Consider the following 21,739-nt stretch of genomic DNA (forward strand, 5'->3'; position numbering starts at 1 on the left):
GATATTTTCACATCTTACAGCAGTAAACACATTGAACGCCAGTGTGTGTGAATAAGTTCACAATGTTGTAGTAATTGCACTGAAATAGTCGTTTGGCAAATACATTTTGTTTTTTTAAATAACCAGGATATTCGTGGGTGAATGTCTGGCGAATATCGAACGCTGAGCCAACTTTACTGCGGTCTGTGACCGGCGTTTCCATGGAACCCTACAGCTGTGACGCTAAGTGACTGAGTGGAGAATCAGTTACGGTACGCGCGAGAAGTCATCCAACCGGCTTTTAAGAACGTAAGGAAGGTAGGCAAAGATGAGCTAGCCTACATGTGGAAGACTAGGAGATCGAAGGCTATAAAGATTGTTCTTAATAACAGCACATACCCAGAAACAGTGCCCAGTGCCAGCGATGTGAATCATGTTTATAAATATTACTGCACGAAATATCAGGACTGTGAACCCTGTGAGAACTATGGAAGTCCTCCGTGGAAGGAACTGTTAGATCTAAATCTTCCAAGTGCTGAGGAGCCTGATACTTCTCTATTTTCATTAGAAGAAATTGAAAGTGTGATTAAGGGCCTTCCAAAGAATAAAGCCAGTGGATCAGATGGCGTCACATATGAAATTATAAAAGCTAATAAACAGCGAATTTGTGGAATAGTGAGACAAATATTTAATGTTTGTCTGATTAATAAGAAAGTACCGGACTCTTGGAAGGGTGCTGTTATCCGTAGGATCCCGAAAAAGGACAATGTGCCCGATGACCCGACTACATGGAGAGACGTCTCTCTGCTTCCTACTGTTTATAAGATCTTTATGAAATGTATCCTCAGTCGTATATTACAGTGGCTGATGGAGACAGGAGAATTATCCCCAAATCAAAAAGCCCATAGAAATCGACAGGGCATGAATGAGCATGTCTTCAGTTTGAAAACTGGAATTGATGATTTTAAACATGAATCTGCTAAATTTTATGCGGTGTTTTTGGACTTTAGAGATGCTTTTGTCACACTACCCCATGACATAATGATAAGATCGCTGGAAGAAGTTAATGTACTGAGAGTATACGTGGACATAATTAGAGATGTATACAACAGCTCATTTCTGCAAGTGATCTGTGGAAATCAAATCACTGAGTCAATCACACTCAACATAGGGATAAAGACTGGATGTCCTTGGAGCGCAGTTCATTTTATCATCGCCATAAATCATTGGATCAAGTGGCTTTGTCAATGTGCTCCTTTGGATGTCAGATCTCCGATCCCAGTCCAAGGTTTTGCAGATGATGTGCTGTTGGCATCGAGGGAGGAGAGCGTCATCAGAAACATGCTCCTGTGTACGGACAAGTTCCTGCAGTGGTCTCACTTAGAGATGAAGAGTTCAAAGTGCGCTGTGTTCTATGAAAGACGCAGCGGGGGGAATAGATGGTATAGAGCTGTGATAAACCACCTGCATTCACTATTGATGGAGAGATGAGTAGAGCGTACGAAAGGCATGATATTTATAGTTATTTAGGACATCAGTTTAATGCTGGAGAATGGGAGAAGCAAATAAAGGACATTGTAAAAAGCTTCACCTCCAGGTTGGACTTAAGTTCCTCACCTTTACCTGTGGTTATGAAACTGCGAGCTGTTCATGAAGTTGCACTGGGTAATGTGCAGCACTTGTTTACTAACATCCACAAACCAAAATGATGAATAATAAAACAGTGGATGTGGTGAGATGTGTTCTGTTTCAGAACAGAAGGGGAGGTGGACTGAGGTCCCAAATATTGAGTGGATCTATGTAGCGACTAGGATTTGTCGTTTGCTGCGGATGTTGAATAATGATGATGTAGCAGTTCAACAGCTGGCTCGAGCTTCACTTATTTTAGATTTCACTAAGCGTAAGATCCCGACTGCAGCAGAAGGAGAAGATCATTTTCTGGGATTCAGGAAGAAGCTGAATGGAAAGCTGGATGTGAATGTGAGTGGAGTGAGATCAGACTGTGGCCTGATTTAAATGATCTCTGTAACAGGGCTCATATACAGCTGAGTTGGAGGGATAGTAGAGGTCAGTGAGTAAAGGTTAGTGATGAACTGATACAAGACTCAAATGTCTGTGTGGAGGCAGAGATGGAAGACAATGGGATATTTAAGAAATTGAATATGGATCACTGTAGAACTGAGATCTTGAATGTCTCTCAGTCTTGGTGGCGACGGCGCTGGATGGAGCTGTGTTTACATTAGCATGTTTACCTTTTGTGGATCAGTCAGTGTCTCGTGTTGTGGTGGGAAGCTCTGAACTCGATCAACAGTTCTTTAGCTTCGTAGTTAAAGCTCGCCTCCAAGTGTCACCAACAAAGTATAATCTGTCTCTTTGGTCTCCGTTACAGCAGAAACCTTATTGTTTACTGCACGATAATCAAGAGGCTGAATCTGTAGCACACGTCATGAACGGTTCTCCAGCTCTTAAAGGACTTTATATTCTTAGACATGACCGAATTGTACATTTATTAAGTAAGGAGTTTGTATCTATGTGTCGTTCAAAAACAGTGATTCATGTGAATGAAAGGGTTAAGGTCGAGTGGTTTTTATCTTTGAACCAGGAGAGGTCACAGGTCGTTTTTAGTAACTGTGAATTCTCCTGACATTGTTCTGATTAATGAAGGGAGGAGGAGGGTGGTGATTGTGGAAGTTGGATGTTCTTACGATGGATTTATGGAGTTGTGTTACACCTCTAAAGTCCTAAAGTATCAGCCACTGATGGAGATTCTTAATGAGAGTGGCGACTCCTTTAAAGTAGCTGCCTTGGTGTTTGGAAGTTTAGGGCACGTTCACAGGCTGTGTGTGTGTGTGTGTGTGTGTGTGCGTGGCCTACGGATTGTAGGACTGGGAAAGAAGAAGGCCAAGCACATAGTGAAGTATTGTTCTGTTTCTGCAGTCATAGGGAGTCTGTTTATCTGGAGAAGACGCTGTCATCTGTCTCCATGAGAAATGCATACTGTGAATTTAATTATGAACTGTGCAATGACTCTGAACCATTATTTGGGTTTTATATGATATTGTATTTTATATGTTAAATCCAAATAAAGTATTATGTGTGTGTGATCACAGAGGGGCACCGGAGCCTTTTAAAGGAGATTTAGCAGGTGATTAGGTCGTAGAGATTGGACTGCGTAGGAGGCACAAGAGCAGATGGATTACACAAAAAAAATACAAAAACAAAATAATTGTTCATTAATCGTGATATTGATTTGTGCTCATATCGCCCAGCACTAGTGGAGGCTTCCTACTTTTTTCATTATTGTAAACTGGTCCCCATGAATATTTGATTGCATTCAGCCACAACAGCAAAGTGAAGGTGTTGAATGACTAGTCCTTGAAGGTACCCTGAAGGTGCTCTAGAATGCGGTTCCTCTTCTCTGAAGACCAAATCTGAACCCCTTGGGGGGTTTATGCTCCCCTAGCTGACTGGCATTGAGAATTGTGAGCTTAGGCTGTTCCACATAGATATTTTTGCAAGTTGTGTGAGAGCACAAATGAACTGCATGTAGAAGGAGTCTGTTCTTGTGTGAAATCCTGTGCTTCTGTGTACTCTGTCCTCAGTTCAAGGCTCACGCAACTTAGTACTACCCTCTCCTTTGTGAGATCATGTAGTTTAACCTGATCCCAGAGCTCAGAGCCGTGCTGAGGAAGTTCTTCCTACGAATCGGGATGGTATTCCACATTGCTCAGACATTGGAGCAAGAGCATGAGCTGAGCTCAGATCCATCAAGCTCTCAGAACCCACAGAAAATGGCCTGGAAATGATCAACTCTCTGGGCCGAAATAATCTGTTCGGAGGGAGACAGGATTAGAATCCTAAACCAGGGATCTTCAAAGGCCCAAGAGAAGCCCAGAAAAACACTGGACATTGATCCTGATCCTGGGAAAGGAACCACAACCCTTTAACTACTAGACAAAAATAAATAAATAAATAAAAATAAAAATAACCAGGGCTTTGTACACTCAAATCATCTACAGGATCATAAAGGCAATTATAATGACAACTATTCAATTCATCTACGTCTGAGAGTATCCTCAAAGTTTGAATATATTTTTTAAAAATCCCAGTGTGTTTCTTGCTTCGTCTCAACATTAATCTAAAAGTAGTCTGACCAATGAAAAGGTTTTAACATCAAGAGAACATTCAGTAATTAGTTCAACGACGAGTAAAGTCCTTTACGCAATGATTCTAATGCCCTTAATGTTTTTTTGCACTGCTAATGGCTAACATTAGCATTAATAGCGCCTTGGATTAATTAGATGTACAGGGAAAAAAAGCAGCTTTGTAAATTAGTCTCATAACACTAGATTTAATTTTGGAATCACTTTTGTTGGTTTGTCTCTGAATCTGCTGCACTTGTTTTTCCTTTTCAAATGCACTGGAGATGTTTAATTTTGTGATAATTTATTTAACTATGCCATCTCTCCCAGATTGTCTGAGATTTCTAATTGATATCAGCTATATATACACTATTATATATATAGTAAGATTATTCCATTTTATATGTACCGATGCTTTTTTAAGTAAACACATGAAGGTGACAACTGGGAGGGTCCTTAAAAAAACAACACTGGAACTTGAAAAAAGAGGAAACTGCAACCTAATGTGAGCTGCATCTGAATCACTGGTCTATATTATCCCTCTGAAGTAAGCTTCACTGTATGTGTACAAATAGAAAAAGCTAATATATTAAAATCTTCTCTTTGGTTGGGAGTGGGCTGTATTGTACAGAACTTAATGAATAACGTTAGTTGAGCTTTGAACTTGTTGGTGTAAGGATCTGAAACATTCCTGGTTACGGTGAAGATGTGTATAAATGGTACAGCACTGTAAAGTTTTCTATGTGGAATAAATGATCTGTACAACTCTGTACAGTACTGATATCATCCCACACATCCTAATCAGGTCATAGGTCAATAAGGTTTTTGAACTTGGTTTATTTGTGAGAGAAATGTGACCCCTTTTATTAACTAAGGTTTCAGATTTCCATCATTAGTTTTTCATGTTGCAAACGAGTGGTTCTTTTCCACTGCACTCCCAAAGACACCTTGCAGCCCCCCAAAGTTGTTATTTGTCTTTGAGGCCAGATGTGGATATGCAAATGATGTCACTGCATCCCTGTGATTTAGTTCATACACCATCCACCTGAATCCTTGTACTGGTCTGTGGATGATCTGAGGCTGGTTTTCTGTACGATTGTGTGCTCTGTTCCAAAACAAACAGGCGAGAGCAAACCTAGTAAAACCCCAAACGGTTACAAACAGATAGCAAACAACTGCCATATCTCTTGAACCAGAGAGCTCAGCAAAGTTCGTTAGATGTTTTCCCCCAGCCCTCTACTTTCGGTTGTGAATGATGGCCAGACAGCCCTGAAATCTCATTTCATAAAAATCTCATTGATGATGAATACTGTTTTGTGTTTAAGGTCAGAGGAGAATAGGCAAATGATTTCCCAGCATCCACTGTGTGTTTTAGTTCATACAGATTCCTTGTACTGATCTGTGGCTTGTGTGATCGGTTCATAAAGAAGAAGGTGGGAATAAACCTGTAATCTCTCAGCCAGGGATAAGTGGCTCAGTATTAGTTTTGGACTTGAAAACACAAGTTGCACTCATTCAAATGACCCTCTAATATTAAAATTTTCGCCAGACCCTCCTCTAACATCCTTATAATCACATTGAGGGAGAATACTCTAAGGTGTTAATTAGCAATGTGCCCAACTGTTCAATAATGTAAATGTTTAGGTGTAGGTTTTTGATCTCAAATATACGTTCCATAAGATCTCATCTTCTTACCAACATGGTTTTCACATTAAATAGGTATCCACATTATGGAAGGGACATGAAGTTTTCCCCATTCTGTAAGAACTAGACACTTGAGATGGAAAGAATGTTTAGGGGAGGTGCTAGACCTGTGCTGGCTTTATATTTGAGAGTCATGCTATGCATGTTTTCAACAGTCACTGCTTATATTACTCCTGATTTTCTTGAGTCAACTCCGATTCTCGAATCTTGCCATTGAAATTAACAACAACAACAGAATTTTATTTATAAGTGCCTTTCAGGACACTCAGGGACACTTTACAAGTCAAAGAAAGAGTAAGAAAAACATGATAATAGAATTCAAACAATTAAACCAAACCTAAAAAGAAACAGAATGAGTATTTCATAATAATAATAATAATAAGTAAAAAAAAATCACTAAAACAAACCTGAAAAAAAGAATGGCTAAAATACAATATGATATTACTTAAGCGTTCACGAAAGCAATCTTAAAAATATACGTTTTTAAATGTCTCTTAAAAGAAGATGAAGTGAAGGGCATTTGTAAACTTGCAATGGGATGGAGTTCCATAACTTTGGACCTACAACACTGGTAGGAGGTACAGACAGCAAATGAGCATCACCTCCAAGCACTTTGACCCTTAGAGGTCAGTGCAAAGACTCAACTCTGACTCCTGGGCAAATCGCAGCAACAAATGTATTATTTTGAAGTACATTTGATGTTGGTTCATCAAAGCTAATTGAAAACTACTTTTCTCCAACAGTGTTTTGTTTCACTTTATGTATTTTACCTCTAAAGTAAGCATTATTTTAAGCTTTGTGTAACTTGTCATAGTTTGTATTTTAGTTAACTCAGTATTTATCTAAATATTTTGTGCATGCACTTTTTAATAGTAGTAATATTTGTAATGAATATATATAAATGTCTTGAATATTCAATGTACAACATATTTTTTAGTTTTAGATCATTATGAATGCCATCTTCTACAGGTGTTTAAAATAAGCACAGAAAATCAAATATCACAATATACTCAAAATATCACAAAAGTTCACAGAAATTTTATTTCAAACAGATTCTCGAATCATTTAATTGGTGAATAAAAATACAAAACATAAAATTTATGAAGTACAAAATTCCTTAAAATAAAAAGTCAAAACATTTCAATATTACTCTCAGAAAATGCAGCTTTTTCCACTGGTGAACAAAACTTCCAGAGGAATGTGGAGATGGAGCTGAGGAGGGGTCAGTAGGGGAATGTGGAGATGGAGCTGAGGAGGGGTCAGTAGGGGAATGTGGGATGGAGCTGAGGAGGGGTCAGTAGGGGAATGTGAGACGGAGCTGAGGAGGGGTCAGTAGGGGAATGTGGAGACGGAGCTAAGGAGGGGTCAGTAGGGGAATGTGGAGACGGAGCTGAGGAGGGGTCAGTAGGGGAATGTGGAGATGGAGCTGAGGAGGGGTCAGTAGGGGAATGTGGAGATGGAGCTGAGGAGGGGTCAGTAGGGGAATGTGGAGAGGGAGCTGAGGAGGGGTCAGTAGGGGAATGTGGAGATGGAGCTGAGGAGGGGTCAGTAGGGGAATGTGGAGATAGAGCTGAGGAGGGGTCAGTAGGGGAATGTGGGATGGAGCTGAGGAGGGGTCAGTAGGGGAATGTGGAGACGGAGCTGAGGAGGGGTCAGTAGGGTATTGTGGAGATGGAGCTGAGGAGGGGTCAGTAGGGGAATGTGGAGAGGGAGCTGAGGAGGGGTCAGTAGGGGAATGTGAGACGGAGCTGAGGAGGGGTCAGTAGGGGAATGTGGAGACGGAGCTGAGGAGGGGTCAGTAGGGGAATGTGGAGACGGAGTTGAGGAGGGGTCAGTAGAGGAATGTGGAGACGGAGCTGAGGAGAGGTCAGTAGAGGAATGAGGAGACGGAGCTGAGGAGGGGTCAGTAGAGGAATGAGGAGACGGAGCTGAGGAGGGGTCAGTAGAGGAATGTGGAGACGGAGCTGAGGAGGGATCAGTAGGGGAATGTGGAAATAGAGCTGAGGAGGGGTCTGTAGAGGAATGAGGAGACGGAGCTGAGGAGGGGTCAGTAGAGGAATGAGGAGACGGAGCTGAGGAGGGGTCAGTAGGGGAATGTGGAGACGGAGCTGAGGAGGGGTCAGTAGGGGAATGTGAGACGGAGCTGAGGAGGGGTCAGTAGGGGAATGTGAGACGGAGCTGAGGAGGGGTCAGTAGGGGAATGTGAGACGGAGCTGAGGAGGGGTCAGTAGGGGAATGTGAGACGGAGCTGAGGAGGGGTCAGTAGGGGAATGTGAGACGGAGCTGAGGAGGGGTCAGTAGGGGAATGTGTAGACGGAGCTGAGGAGGGGTCAGTAGGGGAATGTGTAGACGGAGCTGAGGAGGGGTCAGTAGGGGAATGTGAGATGGAGCTGAGGAGGGGTCAGTAGAGGAATGAGGAGACGGAGCTGAGGAGGGGTCAGTAGAGGAATGAGGAGACGGAGCTGAGGAGGGGTCAGTAGAGGAATGAGGAGACGGAGCTGAGGAGGGGTCAGTAGGGGAATGTGGAGACGGAGCTGAGGAGGGGTCAGTAGGGGAATGTGAGACGGAGCTGAGGAGGGGTCAGTAGGGGAATGTGAGACGGAGCTGAGGAGGGGTCAGTAGGGGAATGTGAGACGGAGCTGAGGAGGGGTCAGTAGGGGAATGTGAGACGGAGATGAGGAGGGGTCAGTAGGGGAATGTAAGACGGAGCTGAGGAGGGGTCAGTAGAGGAATGAGGAGACAGAGCTGAGGAGGGGTCAGTAGAGGAATGAGGAGACGGAGCTGAGGAGGGGTCAGTAGAGGAATGAGGAGACGGAGCTGAGGAGGGGTCAGTAGGGGAATGTGGAGACGGACCTGAGGAGGGGTCAGTAGGGGAATGTGAGATGGAGCTGAGGAGGGGTCAGTAGAGGAATGTGGAGACGGAGCTGAGGAGGGGTCAGTAGGGGAATGTGGAGACGGAGCTGAGGAGGGGTCAGTAGGGGAATGTGAGATGGAGCTGAGGAGGGGTCAGTAGGGGAATGTGGAGACGGAGCTGAGGAGGGGTCAGTAGGGGAATGTGGAGACGGAGCTGAGGAGGGGTCAGTAGGGGAATGTGAGATGGAGCTGAGGAGGGGTCAGTAGGGGAATGTGAGATGGAGCTGAGGAGGGGTCAGTAGGGGAATGTGGAGACGGAGCTGAGGAGGGGTCAGTAGGGGAATGTGAGATGGAGCTGAGGAGGGGTCAGTAGGGGAATGTGAGACGGAGCTGAGGAGGGGTCAGTAGGGGAATGTGGAGACGGACCTGAGGAGGGGTCAGTAGGGGAATGTGGAGACGGAGCTGAGGAGGGGTCAGTAGGGGAATGTGAGACGGAGCTGAGGAGGGGTCAGTAGGGGAATGTGAGACGGAGCTGAGGAGGGGTCAGTAGGGGAATGTGGAGACGGACCTGAGGAGGGGTCAGTAGGGGAATGTGGAGACGGAGCTGAGGAGGGGTCAGTAGGGGAATGTGGAGACGGAGCTGAGGAGGGGTCAGTAGGGGAATGTGAGATGGAGCTGAGGAGGGGTCAGTAGAGGAATGTGGAGACGGAGCTGAGGAGGGGTCAGTAGGGGAATGTGGAGACGGAGCTGAGGAGGGGTCAGTAGGGGAATGTGGAGACGGAGCTGAGGAGGGGTCAGTAGGGGAATGTGAGATGGAGCTGAGGAGGGGTCAGTAGAGGAATGTGGAGACGGACCTGAGGAGGGGTCAGTAGGGGAATGTGGAGACGGAGCTGAGGAGGGGTCAGTAGGGGAATGTGAGATGGAGCTGAGGAGGGGTCAGTAGGGGAATGTGGAGACGGAGCTGAGGAGGGGTCAGTAGGGGAATGTGGAGACGGAGTTGAGGAGGGGTCAGTAGGGGAATGTGGAGACGGAGTTGAGGAGGGGTCAGTAGGGGAATGTGGAGATGGAGCTGAGGAGGGGTCAGTAGGGGAATGTGGAGACGGAGCTGAGGAGGGGTCAGTAGGGGAATGTGTAGACGGAGCTGAGGAGGGGTCAGTAGGGGAATGTGTAGACGGAGCTGAGGAGGGGTCAGTAGGGGAATGTGAGATGGAGCTGAGGAGGGGTCAGTAGGGGAATGTGGAGATGGAAGAGAGGAGGGTTAGAAGGGGAATGTAGAGACAGAGATGTAAATGATGAATATACTTTGATGAGTGATGCGACCATGTTGTGAGAGTGTTGTTGCTTCTACTCTGAGCCGTACAAGTCCAGAATGATTTAGTGATCTTGTAGTGAAAATAATGCCCCGTCCGTCTTGACTTTTGATGCCAAAATGCTGACCTTTGACCTCACCAATTTGCTCCAGGATGGTGAAGGACGTTCTCTCTTGCAGAAACCCAGCCTCGGAAAAGGCGGAAAGGCGAATTACATTGTGTTGAGCTGGAATTCCCAACGGAAGAGTTAGAAGCTTATACTGAAGTATAAGTGGAATACCAGCAGCACAGTTTGGGGAACAGGGTTTATAACAGGTTCTGTGGGGGAGAAAAACGGTTTCACAGAGAGGAAAACTGACTGTTGGTTGTACGTAAACATCCAAACGTTCTGGTGAGGATTCCATGCACTCACTCCACAGTTTTGCGGTAAGAATTTAATGCTTATGCTGGAAACGACTGTGATATTGTAGGACTTCTGTTCTAGTCGTGGATAATAATAAATACCATGTCTGAACACAGTCTCTCATAAACATACTTGGCACCAGAGCACAGTCAATGAACAACTTTTTTTTTGTTCTAAGGCAAAATATTTTGATTCTGGTTGTTAGTTGGATCAGACGGTGAGCAAAGCTGCCAGACTCACCTGGTAGGCCCAAATGTATAGTTAGGGCTTTCAATCAAAGGCTGGTGGAGGACTCTGTCCAGAAGGAATTCAATTCTCACCTCAGAGAGAACTTCCCACATGTTCTAGAGGAGGTAGGGGACAGTCCGAGTGGTCCCTACTCAAGACCTCCATTGTGCAAGCAGGTGCATATAGTTCTGGTAAAATCTTCCAAAGGAATGTGATGAGGAGGAGCTGAACCAAAACAAAGCTCTAAATTTACCTGTGAATCTACGTCCCCACCCTCACCTACGGTCATGACTTTGGTTAGTGACACAAAGAACGCGATCATGGAAACAAGCTTGTTTTATATTGAAGTAACAAGTGCAGTAACACTGGTCTAACCCTGCGTGGCGCTGTAGAGGGTTGGTCCATTATCTTGCTCTTGTTTTCAATACATTTTTTCACTCTGTGTTGCTCTCCTCTGTAATGCGTGACGGCACAGCTTTTAAATTCTGTTTTACTAATAACACAAATCTAGCACAGTCCTCATTGACCGTGGTTGTTGGGTGTGATGCTGGTGCAGTGGTTATTTTTTTTTTTTTTATTATTATCGTTACACTTATATAGCGCCTTTCTAGACACCCAAGGACGCTTTACAATCTACACTACTCAGAACGCTCAATTCACACACACTGGCGAGAAGCGGCAGCCAAACGCGCACAGCGTACTCTCAACCAGAAACGACCGTCCACCTGGAGGACTGCATCGGGCACTAGGGTTTAACCCAGGACAGAGCGCCAATCCATATCTGGGCTCACACATACAGACATTCATTCACACACCAGGACAGTTATTAGAGAAGCCAATTCACCTACCCTCCATGTTTTTGGACTGTGGGAGGAAACCGGAGCCCCCGGAGGAAACCCACGCAGACACGGGGAGAACATGGAAACTCCACCCAGATGGGACTTGAACCCAAGATCCCAGCGCTGGGAGGCGAACGTGCTAACCACCAAGCCACCGTGCCGTGGTGTTTTTTTTTTTTTAATTTGAGAAGCATATATGTGTATGATAACCTTTATTATGTTTCACTAATTGTCAGTTTCTGTATTTTCTGATGCTGTATCCAGCGCACACGAGAACATAGAGACCATACAGAGCCCTGATTACCAGGGGGTTTTCACACATTTCTGCTGCTGTTGGTGATGATAACGATATGATAAATGAAGATATTAAAAGATCATTATTGTTTGAACAGATTTTCACTGGAAGGTTTAGAAGTTTATATGTTTATAGTTTAGGTGTTTATATGTTTGGCGGCACGATGGCGAAGCAGGTAGGTGTCGCAGTCACACAGCTCCAGGGACATGGAGGTTGTGAGTTCGATTCCCGCTCCGGATGACTGTCTATGAGGGGTATGGTGTGTTCTCTGTGTCTGCGTGGGTTTCCTCTGGGTGACTGTCTGTGAGGGGTGTGGTGTGTTCTCTCTGTGTCTGCGTGGGTTTCCTCCGGGTGACTGTCTGTGAGGAGTGTGGTGTGTTCTCCGTGTCTGCGTGGGTTTCCTCCGGGTGACTGTCTGTGAGGAGTGTGGTGTGTTCTCTCTGTGTCTGCGTGGGTTTCCTCCAAGTGACTGTCTGTGAGGAGTGTGGTGTGTTCTCTCTGTGTCTGCATGGGTTTCCTCTGGGTGACTGTCTGTGAGGAGTGTGGTGTGTTCTCCCTGTGTCTGCGTGGGTTTCCTCCGGGTGACTGTCTGTGAGGAGTGTGGTGTGTTCTCTCTGTGTCTGCGTGGGTTTCCTCCGGGTGACTGTCTGTGAGGAGTGTGGTGTGTTCTCTCTGTGTCTGCATGGGTTTCCTCCGGGTGACTGTCTGTGAGGAGTGTGGTGAGTTCTCCCTGTGTCTGCATGGGTTTCCTCCGGGTGACTGTCTCTGAGGAGTGTGGTGTGTTCTCTGTGTCTGCGTGGGTTTCCTCCGGGTGCTCCGATTTCCTCCCACAGTCCAAAAACACACGTTGGTAGGTGGATTGGTGACTCAAAAGTGTCCGTAGGTGTGAGTGTGTGAGTGAATGTGCATCTGTGTGTCTGTGTTGCCCTGTGAAGGACTGGCGCCCCCTCTAGGGTGTATTCCCGCCTAGCACCCAATGATTCTAGGTAGGCTCTGGACCCACCGCGACCCTGATCTGGATAAGGGTTACAGACAATGAATGAATGAATGTTTATATGTTCCTATTTCACACGTTTATATATTTACAGTTAAAATAGCAGTAAATTACATTCACTATTCCATAGTAAGGGTCCAGATCCAGTTACCTGTCAAAGTGAGAGCTGTTTATCTGTTTACTCAGTGTTATTTTGGTAAATAAAGCAGGACTTACCCAGGACTGCCTCCTCTCTCATAACTGGCAGGACATGGAGTGTCCAAACACCGATAGCTCCCCCGTGTGTTAAAGCACATCTGGCTTGGTCCACAGCGCACCTTCTGCTCAGTACATTCATCAACATCTGGAAGAAGAATTTTGACTAATTCTTTTAAGCTGAAAAGTTTTGACTTCATCTCATTTTCAAAACCAGAGATTTTAATGAAACTAATTAAATAAATCTATACAATATCAATGTGATTACTTCATATGATGATGTATTTAATGTCTGCACCAATACTCTGTTATTAATGCAGATATTAGGGGTCTCACCTTGGCAGTTTCGACCGTTTGGTAAAATCCGAAATCCCGTTGGACAGAAACACTGGAAACTTCCATCTGTGTTTCTGCACTGATGCTGACACGGCTTTCTGACCACACACTCGTCAACATCTGTCCAGAGTAAAAAGAGGAAACTCTGGCAGGGGTTTTATGTGGTTGCAATAACTACAGAGAAGGACTGGATGATAGCACATACTGAATAGCACATCTGGAAAGTGTATTGCATTTTAGAACAGCACAGCTGACTCACACTCACCTACACATATGTGGTTTTTAAGGATGAATCCTGGGGCACAGCTGTGCATTGTTTGCTGAATTGGACCCTGGCTTTCAGACTGTGTCCTGGTCAAGAACGGCCAGTTCTGAGTGGAAAGGAGTTGTGGACGCAGTCTGGTCCAGGGCCGTGTTCTGTTTGTCGAGATTCTCCCTCTGTCCAAACTGGCACAGGAACATCCGTCTCCAAGCAGCACCGAACCGACTGGACACACGCAGCGGAAACTTCCCGGGACGTTTCGACACAGATGCGCACACGGACTTGGAATCTGAATACATTCATCAATATCTGACCAGCACAGACAAACGTTAGGCCCTCACACACACACACACACACACACTGATATCTACAGAACATTACTGTATTCATGTGTTATCAAAATTCATCAAAGCTGTAAATAAAATGCAAAATTCAATTCACTTCAGACATTCCACATTTTTTATTAAATCAATTAATCATAAATAAATAAATAGATAATTCATTACAATAAATGAATGTAAATATATTTTCTTGTGTCTGTTTTTTGTGTCATTCCTGAACAGAAATAATCTTGAAAATGAAATCGGATTCCAGAAATGTGAACAGGACAAACATTTATCGGCGGTCATTGATTTTATTATCTCACCTGCACATGGTCGTCCCACCCCCTGAGACCGGAAGCCTCTCGGACACACACACACAAAACCCCCGTGTGTGTTCTGACAAATCTGTGTGTATCGGCATGAGTGACTTCCATCCTCACACTCGTCTATATCTACAACACGCATGATTTAATAATCAGTAATTAATGATAATCATTCATTCATTATCTGTAATCCTTATCCAATTCAGGGTCGCGGTGGTTCCAGAGCCTACCTGGAATCATTGGCGGGGAATACACCCTACAGGGGGCGCCTGTCCTTCACAGGGCAACACAGACACACACACACACTCACACCTACGAACACTTTTGAGTCGCCAATCCACCTACCAACGTGTGTTTTTGGACTGTAGGAGGAAACCGGAGCACCCGGAGGAAACCCATGCAGACACAGGGAGAACACACCACACTCCTCACAGACAGTCACCTGGAGGAAACCCACGCAGACACAGGGAGAACACACCACACTCCTCACAGACAGTCACCCGGAGGAAACCCACACAGACACAGAGAGAACACACCACACTCCTCACAGTCACCCGGAGGAAACCCACGCAGACACAGGGAGAACTCACCACACTCCTCACAGACAGTCACCCGGAGGAAACCCACACAGACACAGAGAGAACACACCACACTCCTCACAGTCACCCGGAGGAAACCCACGCAGACACAGGGAGAACTCACCACACTCCTCACAGACAGTCACCTGGAGGAAACCCACGCAGACACAGAGAGAACACACCACACTCCTCACAGACAGTCACCCGGAGGAAACCCACACAGACACAGAGAGAACACACCACACTCCTCACAGACAGTCACCCGGAGGAAACCCACGCAGACACAGGGAGAACACACCACACTCCTCACAGACAGTCACCCGGAGGAAACCCACGCAGACACAGGGAGAACACACCACACTCCTCACAGACAGTCACCTGGAGGAAACCCACGCAGACACAGAGAGAACACACCACACTCCTCACAGACAGTCACCCGGAGGAAACCCACACAGACACAGAGAGAACACACCACACTCCTCACAGACAGTCACCCGGAGGAAACCCACGCAGACACAGGGAGAACACACCACACTCCTCACAGACAGTCACCCGGAGGAAACCCACACAGACACAGAGAGAACACACCACACTCCTCACAGTCACCCGGAGGAAACCCACGCAGACACAGGGAGAACACACCACACTCCTCACAGACAGTCACCTGGAGGAAACCCACGCAGACACAGAGAGAACACACCACACTCCTCACAGTCACCCGGAGGAAACCCACGCAGACACAGGGAGAACACACCACACTCCTCACAGACAGTCACCTGGAGGAAACCCACGCAGACACAGAGAGAACACACCACACTCCTCACAGACAGTCACCCGGAGGAAACCCACACAGACACAGAGAGAACACACCACACTCCTCACAGACAGTCACCCGGAGGAAACCCACGCAGACACAGGGAGAACACACCACACTCCTCACAGACAGTCACCCGGAGGAAACCCACACAGACACAGAGAGAACACACCACACTCCTCACAGTCACCCGGAGGAAACCCACGCAGACACAGGGAGAACACACCACACTCCTCACAGACAGTCACCTGGAGGAAACCCACGCAGACACAGAGAACACACCACACTCCTCACAGACAGTCACCTGGAGGAAACCCACGCAGACACAGAGAGAACACACCACACTCCTCACAGACAGTCACCCGGAGGAAACCCACACAGACAGAGAGAGAACACACCACACTCCTCACAGACAGTCACCCGGAGCGGGAATCGAACCCACAACCTCCAGGCCCCTGGAGCTGTGTGACTGCGACACTACCTGCTGTGCCACCGTGCCGCCCTAATGTTAATCAGTAATAATTAATATTGATGATGACTGACCTGAGCACACGCCGCTCTCTGATTGGATGGTTCCAGATGGACAGATTTCAAAACACTGATATCCACCATCTGTGTTTCTACAATCCTGATTACCTGCACACACACTCTGTAAACACTCATTTATATCTGCCCACACACACACACACACGCACACACACAAGTGCATAATTTCAATAAAATATGTCTATATAATAAATCAGTTGATAATGATAATAATAACAATGATAAGAATAATACAAAAGTTACTAATAAAAACAACGACAAAAACAACAACTATTATAATATAGAAAAGTTTCTTAAAACCCATTTCTGGGTCCAGGTTTTTTAATAATGTCCAGAGAGAAACTGACCAATGCAGCGATGTCCGTGTGGTTTAAATCCACTTCGACACACACAGCGAAATGATCCGAGTGTGTTCACACACTGGTGTTGACACGGAGAAACTGAGGACTCTACACACTCGTCCACATCTGGTCATAAAAACAATATTATTACAGTTTTTCTGAGCTGTGACCCATCCTCAGAGCAAAAGTATCAAGGGATAAATAACATTTAACCAATTAATCACTTGTTTAAAAAATAATAAAAAAAAACTATTCACCTTTAGCACACATCTCATATCTGACGCTAAATAAATTCTCACTCAGAGATTCTCACCCCTGCTGCACTGTGAGGCCAAACACAGGTAACAAAGGGTTAACACAACTGTTGTCCCTTTTAACACACAGCAGGTGAAACCCCTACACTCCTGGGTCCTTTCAGTAAGTGGCAGGACATGTGCATTGTATAAAGGAGATTCAAAATCCACAAGTTCTGATCATCAGAATATTCAGGAAACACTTCAGTGCTTTAATTATTGAACAGAACACTACTTTATTCTACATTAACTCACCTCATCTCATCTCATCTCATCATCTTTTCCGCTTGTCGCAGTGGCTGCGGGGCGAGCAAAGAAGCCCAGACGTCTCTGTCCCGCACAACATCCACCAATCCCTCCTGGGGGATCCCCAGGCTTTCCCAGGCCAGCCGGGAGATATAATCCCTCCAGCGTGTCCTGGGTCTACCCCGGGGCCTCCTTCCAGTTGGACGTGCCTGGTATACCTCCAAACCACATCAACTGACTCCTCTCAACACGAAGGAGCAGCGACTCTACTCCGAGCTCCTCCCTAGTCACTGAGCTCCTCGCCCGATCACGGAGAGTACGCCCAGCAACACGTTGGAGAAAGCTCATTTCGGCCACTTCTATCCGCGATCTCATTCTTTTGGTCATTGCCCAGAGCTCATGACCATAGGTTAGAGTGGGGACGTAGACTGACCGGTAAATTGAGAGGTCGATACAGTGACAGTGCGGGACAGTAAGTACTGGAGATGCTGTAAGTCTTGCAGCTTTCCCTACCTTTGGATCCAACTCACCACCAGATGGTGATCAGTTGACAGCTCAGCCCCTCTCTTTGCCCGAGTGTCCAAAACATGGCCTCAGGTCAGAAGACACGCCCACAAAGTCTCTGACCTTTGACCCAGAGTGCTCTGGTACCAAGTACACTTATGAGCAATCTTATGGTGTCTGTTATGGACAAAGCATGACCACTCAGGTTCAGATCAGGAAGTCGTTCCTTCTAATCACTCCTCTCCAGGATTCCCAGTCAATGCCAGTGTGAGCATTGAAGTCCCCCAGCAAAACAATTGAGTCAGTGCATGGAATCCTCTCTAGAACTCCCCTCACTGCCTCCAAGAATGCTGAATACTCTGAGCTGCTGTTCGGGGCATGCACACCCAAAACAGTCCAAGTTTTCCTCTCTGCAAGCCGGAGCCGCATTGAGGCGGCCCTCTCGTTTACTGAGACAAACTCCAGCTGTACAGGCGCCAGCCGGGGACTTGTGAGTATCCCCACATCCGCCCGGCACCTCTCACCTTGTGCAACTCCTGAGTAGGAGAGAGACCACCCCTATCGAGGAGTTTGGTTCCAGAGCCTACACTGTGTGTGGAGATGAGCAAAACTATATCTAGCTGGTATCTCTCAACCTCACACACCATCTCTGGCTCTTTCCCCTCCCCAGTGAAGTTACGTTCACATGCCAAGAACAAGTTTCCGCTGACAAGTGCCATGATGCCAGGGGCCTATTAACCTCACTCTGTGCCCGATTGGCATTGCACCGCACCCCTAGTCTGGATCTTGCGGGTGGTGAGCCCACATGATCCTCCCACGTTGCCATTTCAAGCTGAGCCCAGTTGGGTTACGTGGGCTGCCCGGCCACCAGGCGCTCGCCGTCGGACTCTACCCCCAGGCCTGGTTCCAAGGGTAGGTCCTGGTAACCCTCTCCCGGGCAGGGTACACTGAGTCTTAATGTTTGTACTCATAGGGATGCTTCTTGGATCATGTTTGTCTGGATCCTCACTCCAGACCTTTTCACCATGGGAGACCCTACTGGGAGCTAACAGCTCCCAACGTCATAGCCCTGGAGGTCATGAGACCACACAAGCCCTTCCACCACGACAAGGCCCTGGTCCAGGAAGGGCTATGTTAATCCATTTCATCTCCAGGACTTTTATTGTGTTCTTTTATTCTCCACAGTTGTATAATGAAAGATTACAGAGATCCCCCTCTCCTTTTGGAGAAGAGAATGTAATGAACCTTTAGGGAACACAACTGGACTCTAACACCACTGTCTGTACCTTTAAAGATACACTACACTGTTTGTAGCTTTAAAGATACACTACACAGTTTGTAGCTTTAGTGACAGTGATGTACCCACACTACACCTTTTTGAGAGTTCATTCTTATGAAGAACGAATGACTGTGTATTGTAAATGCAATTAAATATATTACAGTTCATATATTTCTGTTTTTATGCTGGTTTGTAGGATACATTTAAATACTTCAAAACCCTAGTTTTCATAAATAAAAAAGGCAACATTCATGAATATTGATTTTCTACCTTCTGCATCGAGAAAGCAGTGTTTTCTGTTTGATTTTGTAGTGTTTAGTGAAAGTGTAAAACTTGAATAAGATTGTAACAACATCATCGACAACAACAACAGTAACATGGTGGAATAAGTAATGACTGACCTTCACAACTGTCTCCCTTTGAACTGGGTTTGAATCCTGTGCCACACTGCGCCTCACAGCGATACCGACCCACAGTGTTTACACAGCGCTGCATCCAGTGACACGAGTGTGACCCCTGCACACACTCATCTATATCTGAAACAACACACACAAATAAAGTCCTTAAAAAGCCCATTGCTCAAGTTTGTGAATGTATCATTTTCCAAAACTCCCCTTGAAGAAAGACTGAAACATCAGCTGAAACATCACTCTGCACTTTAAGTACGTTAGCATCAGTGGCGGATGCTGGTCTTTCAAGGAGGGGAAGCTCAATTTCGGCCTACATCATAAAATGTGTCGGTTTATTTATACGTAAATTCTACCCTCTGTTCCTTTTCAAGAAAATGATCTGTGACCCTGTCGTACCAACAAGGCGTCTTTTCCAGGGACTTGACTAGTGTCCTCTCAGTGGCCAGCAGAGCTAGGCTTAAACGGCCTTGGTCCATGTGAAGTGTGTCCGTCTGTGCTCCCACGGATCTTTACACCAAAGGATCGCTGATTCGCTCATTTCGCTGTCAATCAAAAAGGGATTCAGCCTCAGACAGATCATCCAATCATCATGCAGAAGCTGAGCGTCCGGGCCAGCCGAGGCCAGCCCACTGCCCCCCAGAGACGCTGAGCGTCCGATGGGCGGGACAAAGCCCAGCATTTATCCAATCACTCGTCTCGTTTTGCTGCACTTCGCTGCTTCGCTATTGAACTCTGTGGACACTCAGCATGATTGAGAGGAAAGCCGCGTCTTTACCAGTGATAAGAAGCTGATTCTGAACAAAAGTTGAGAGCGTTGTAGTGCATATTTATTCAATGACACGTACACACAACAGAATATATTTGATCACTTATTTTTTGACATTTTAGGGGAAGCTGAGTTTCCCTTACAGTCTTAGAGCAATCACCGCTGGTTAGCATGTTACCAGGGTTTGCCCTCTGAAGGTGAAGTGTGTGACATGCTTGAGGTAAAGTGTGTGATGTAATTAATGGTGATTTGTTGGATAGTTTGGTCAGTTTTAGGAGTTTAAGTGTTTGTGTTTGAACGTGAGATTTGTTTGACATGTTTAATGGGTATGTTGTCAACTACTTTGATCATGAGCGTGCACACCCGTGTGCTTGAGGTTGTGTTTAATGTGTTTTCAGTGATCAGACCTTGACAGCTGTTGGAGTTGACAGAGATGCTAAAGCCAGATGGGCAGCTGCAGGTGAAACCCCCGATGACGTTTGAGCAAGAGTGAGAACAAACAGAGTCTAAAGCACATTCATCCTCATCTAAAACAAAAACAAATCATCGTCAATACCATCATAACACTGAGAATTGAATCAGTGTGATTGGATCAGTGTTCACTGCGATTGAATCAGTGTGACTGAATCAGTGTCCACTACAACTGAATCAGTGTTATTGAATCAGTGTCCACTACAATTGAATCAGTATGACTGAATCAGTGTCCACTAAAATTGAATCAGTGTGATTGAATCAATGTTCACTGCGATTGAATCAGTGTGACTGAATCAGTGTCCACTGCGACTGAATCAGTGTGACTGAATCAGAGTTCACTAAAATTGAATCAGTGTGATAGAATCAGTGTTCACTGCGATACTGCGATTGAATCAGTGTGACTGAATCAGTGTTCACTAAAATTGAATCAGTGTGATAGAATCAGTGTTCACTGCGATTAAATCAGTGTGACTAAATCAGTGTCCACTAAAATTGAATCAGTGTGATTGAATCAGTGTCCACTACGATTGAATCAGTGTGATAGAATCAGTGTTCACTGCGATTGAATCAGTGTGACTGAATCAGTGTTCACTGCGATTGAATCAGTGTGACTGAATCAGTGTCCACTACAACTGAATCAGTGTGATTGAATCGGTGTCCACTAAAAATGAATCGGTGTGACTGAATCAGTGTCCACTACAACTGAATCAGTATGATTGAATCAGTGTCCACTGCGATTGAATCAGTGTGACTGAATCAGTGTCCACTGCGATTGAATCAGTGTGACTGAATCTATGTGACTGAATCAGTGTCCATTGGGATTGAATCAGTGTCCACTGTGAATCAGTGATGTACCTGCGCAGTACGATGCCTCATCCAGGACAAAGCCTTTGGGGCAGGTTTCTCCACCTCCTTCTGGAACAGAGAAGTGTCCAGATGTTTACAGAGAGCCTCTAAACACAAACATCTAAAATATTTTGTCAACAGTAAACTGTGACCTGGAGCGAGGAGCTGGACTTTTATCTGGAACTGGACGCTAAGGGTGAAGGAGCTATAAACCGAGTTGATATCACTGACTCGTAGGAGCTGCAACAGTGACCCCTGGCGTTCAGGACCACTCTCGTACATCAGAGAGTGATTACAGCGCACTGTCAGGGGAACAGTGTCCAGCAGGTGGCGCTGAGATGACCAGGAATAAATCTGACCAGGTCCCATCTGGACATATGACTCGTCAAAATCCTAGAAGTTTAGAGACAGGACATACTTCCCATCAGCTTCAGATCTTGCTACATTCCAACACGG

At 45.7% G+C, this 21,739-nt stretch overlaps 2 protein-coding genes across 2 annotated transcripts; both read right to left on the minus strand.

The window, feature by feature from the left end:
• Positions 1 to 9,936: 9,936 nt before the first annotated feature.
• Positions 9,937 to 14,342, minus strand: LOC136684416 (hemicentin-2-like). The gene is made up of 5 exons (XM_066659175.1): positions 14,187 to 14,342; positions 13,544 to 13,849; positions 13,279 to 13,398; positions 12,964 to 13,090; positions 9,937 to 10,306 (listed from the first exon to the last, which is right to left on the minus strand). The coding sequence occupies exons 1-5, from the start codon at positions 14,326 to 14,328 to the stop codon at positions 9,937 to 9,939; spliced, it is 1,065 nt and encodes a 354-aa protein (XP_066515272.1). The 5' UTR covers positions 14,329 to 14,342.
• A 24-nt stretch (positions 14,343 to 14,366) lies between these two features.
• Positions 14,367 to 21,360, minus strand: LOC136684417 (fibulin-1-like). The gene is made up of 6 exons (XM_066659176.1): positions 21,293 to 21,360; positions 20,371 to 20,490; positions 19,189 to 19,323; positions 16,472 to 16,591; positions 16,122 to 16,247; positions 14,367 to 14,416 (listed from the first exon to the last, which is right to left on the minus strand). Exons 3-6 carry the CDS (start codon positions 19,280 to 19,282, stop codon positions 14,367 to 14,369), a joined length of 390 nt encoding a protein of 129 aa, XP_066515273.1. The 5' UTR covers positions 19,283 to 19,323; positions 20,371 to 20,490; positions 21,293 to 21,360.
• Positions 21,361 to 21,739: the final 379 nt, after the last annotated feature.

The sequence above is a fragment of the Hoplias malabaricus genome, unplaced genomic scaffold (assembly GCF_029633855.1).
Source record: "Hoplias malabaricus isolate fHopMal1 unplaced genomic scaffold, fHopMal1.hap1 scaffold_43, whole genome shotgun sequence".
Taxonomy (NCBI): domain Eukaryota; kingdom Metazoa; phylum Chordata; class Actinopteri; order Characiformes; family Erythrinidae; genus Hoplias; species Hoplias malabaricus.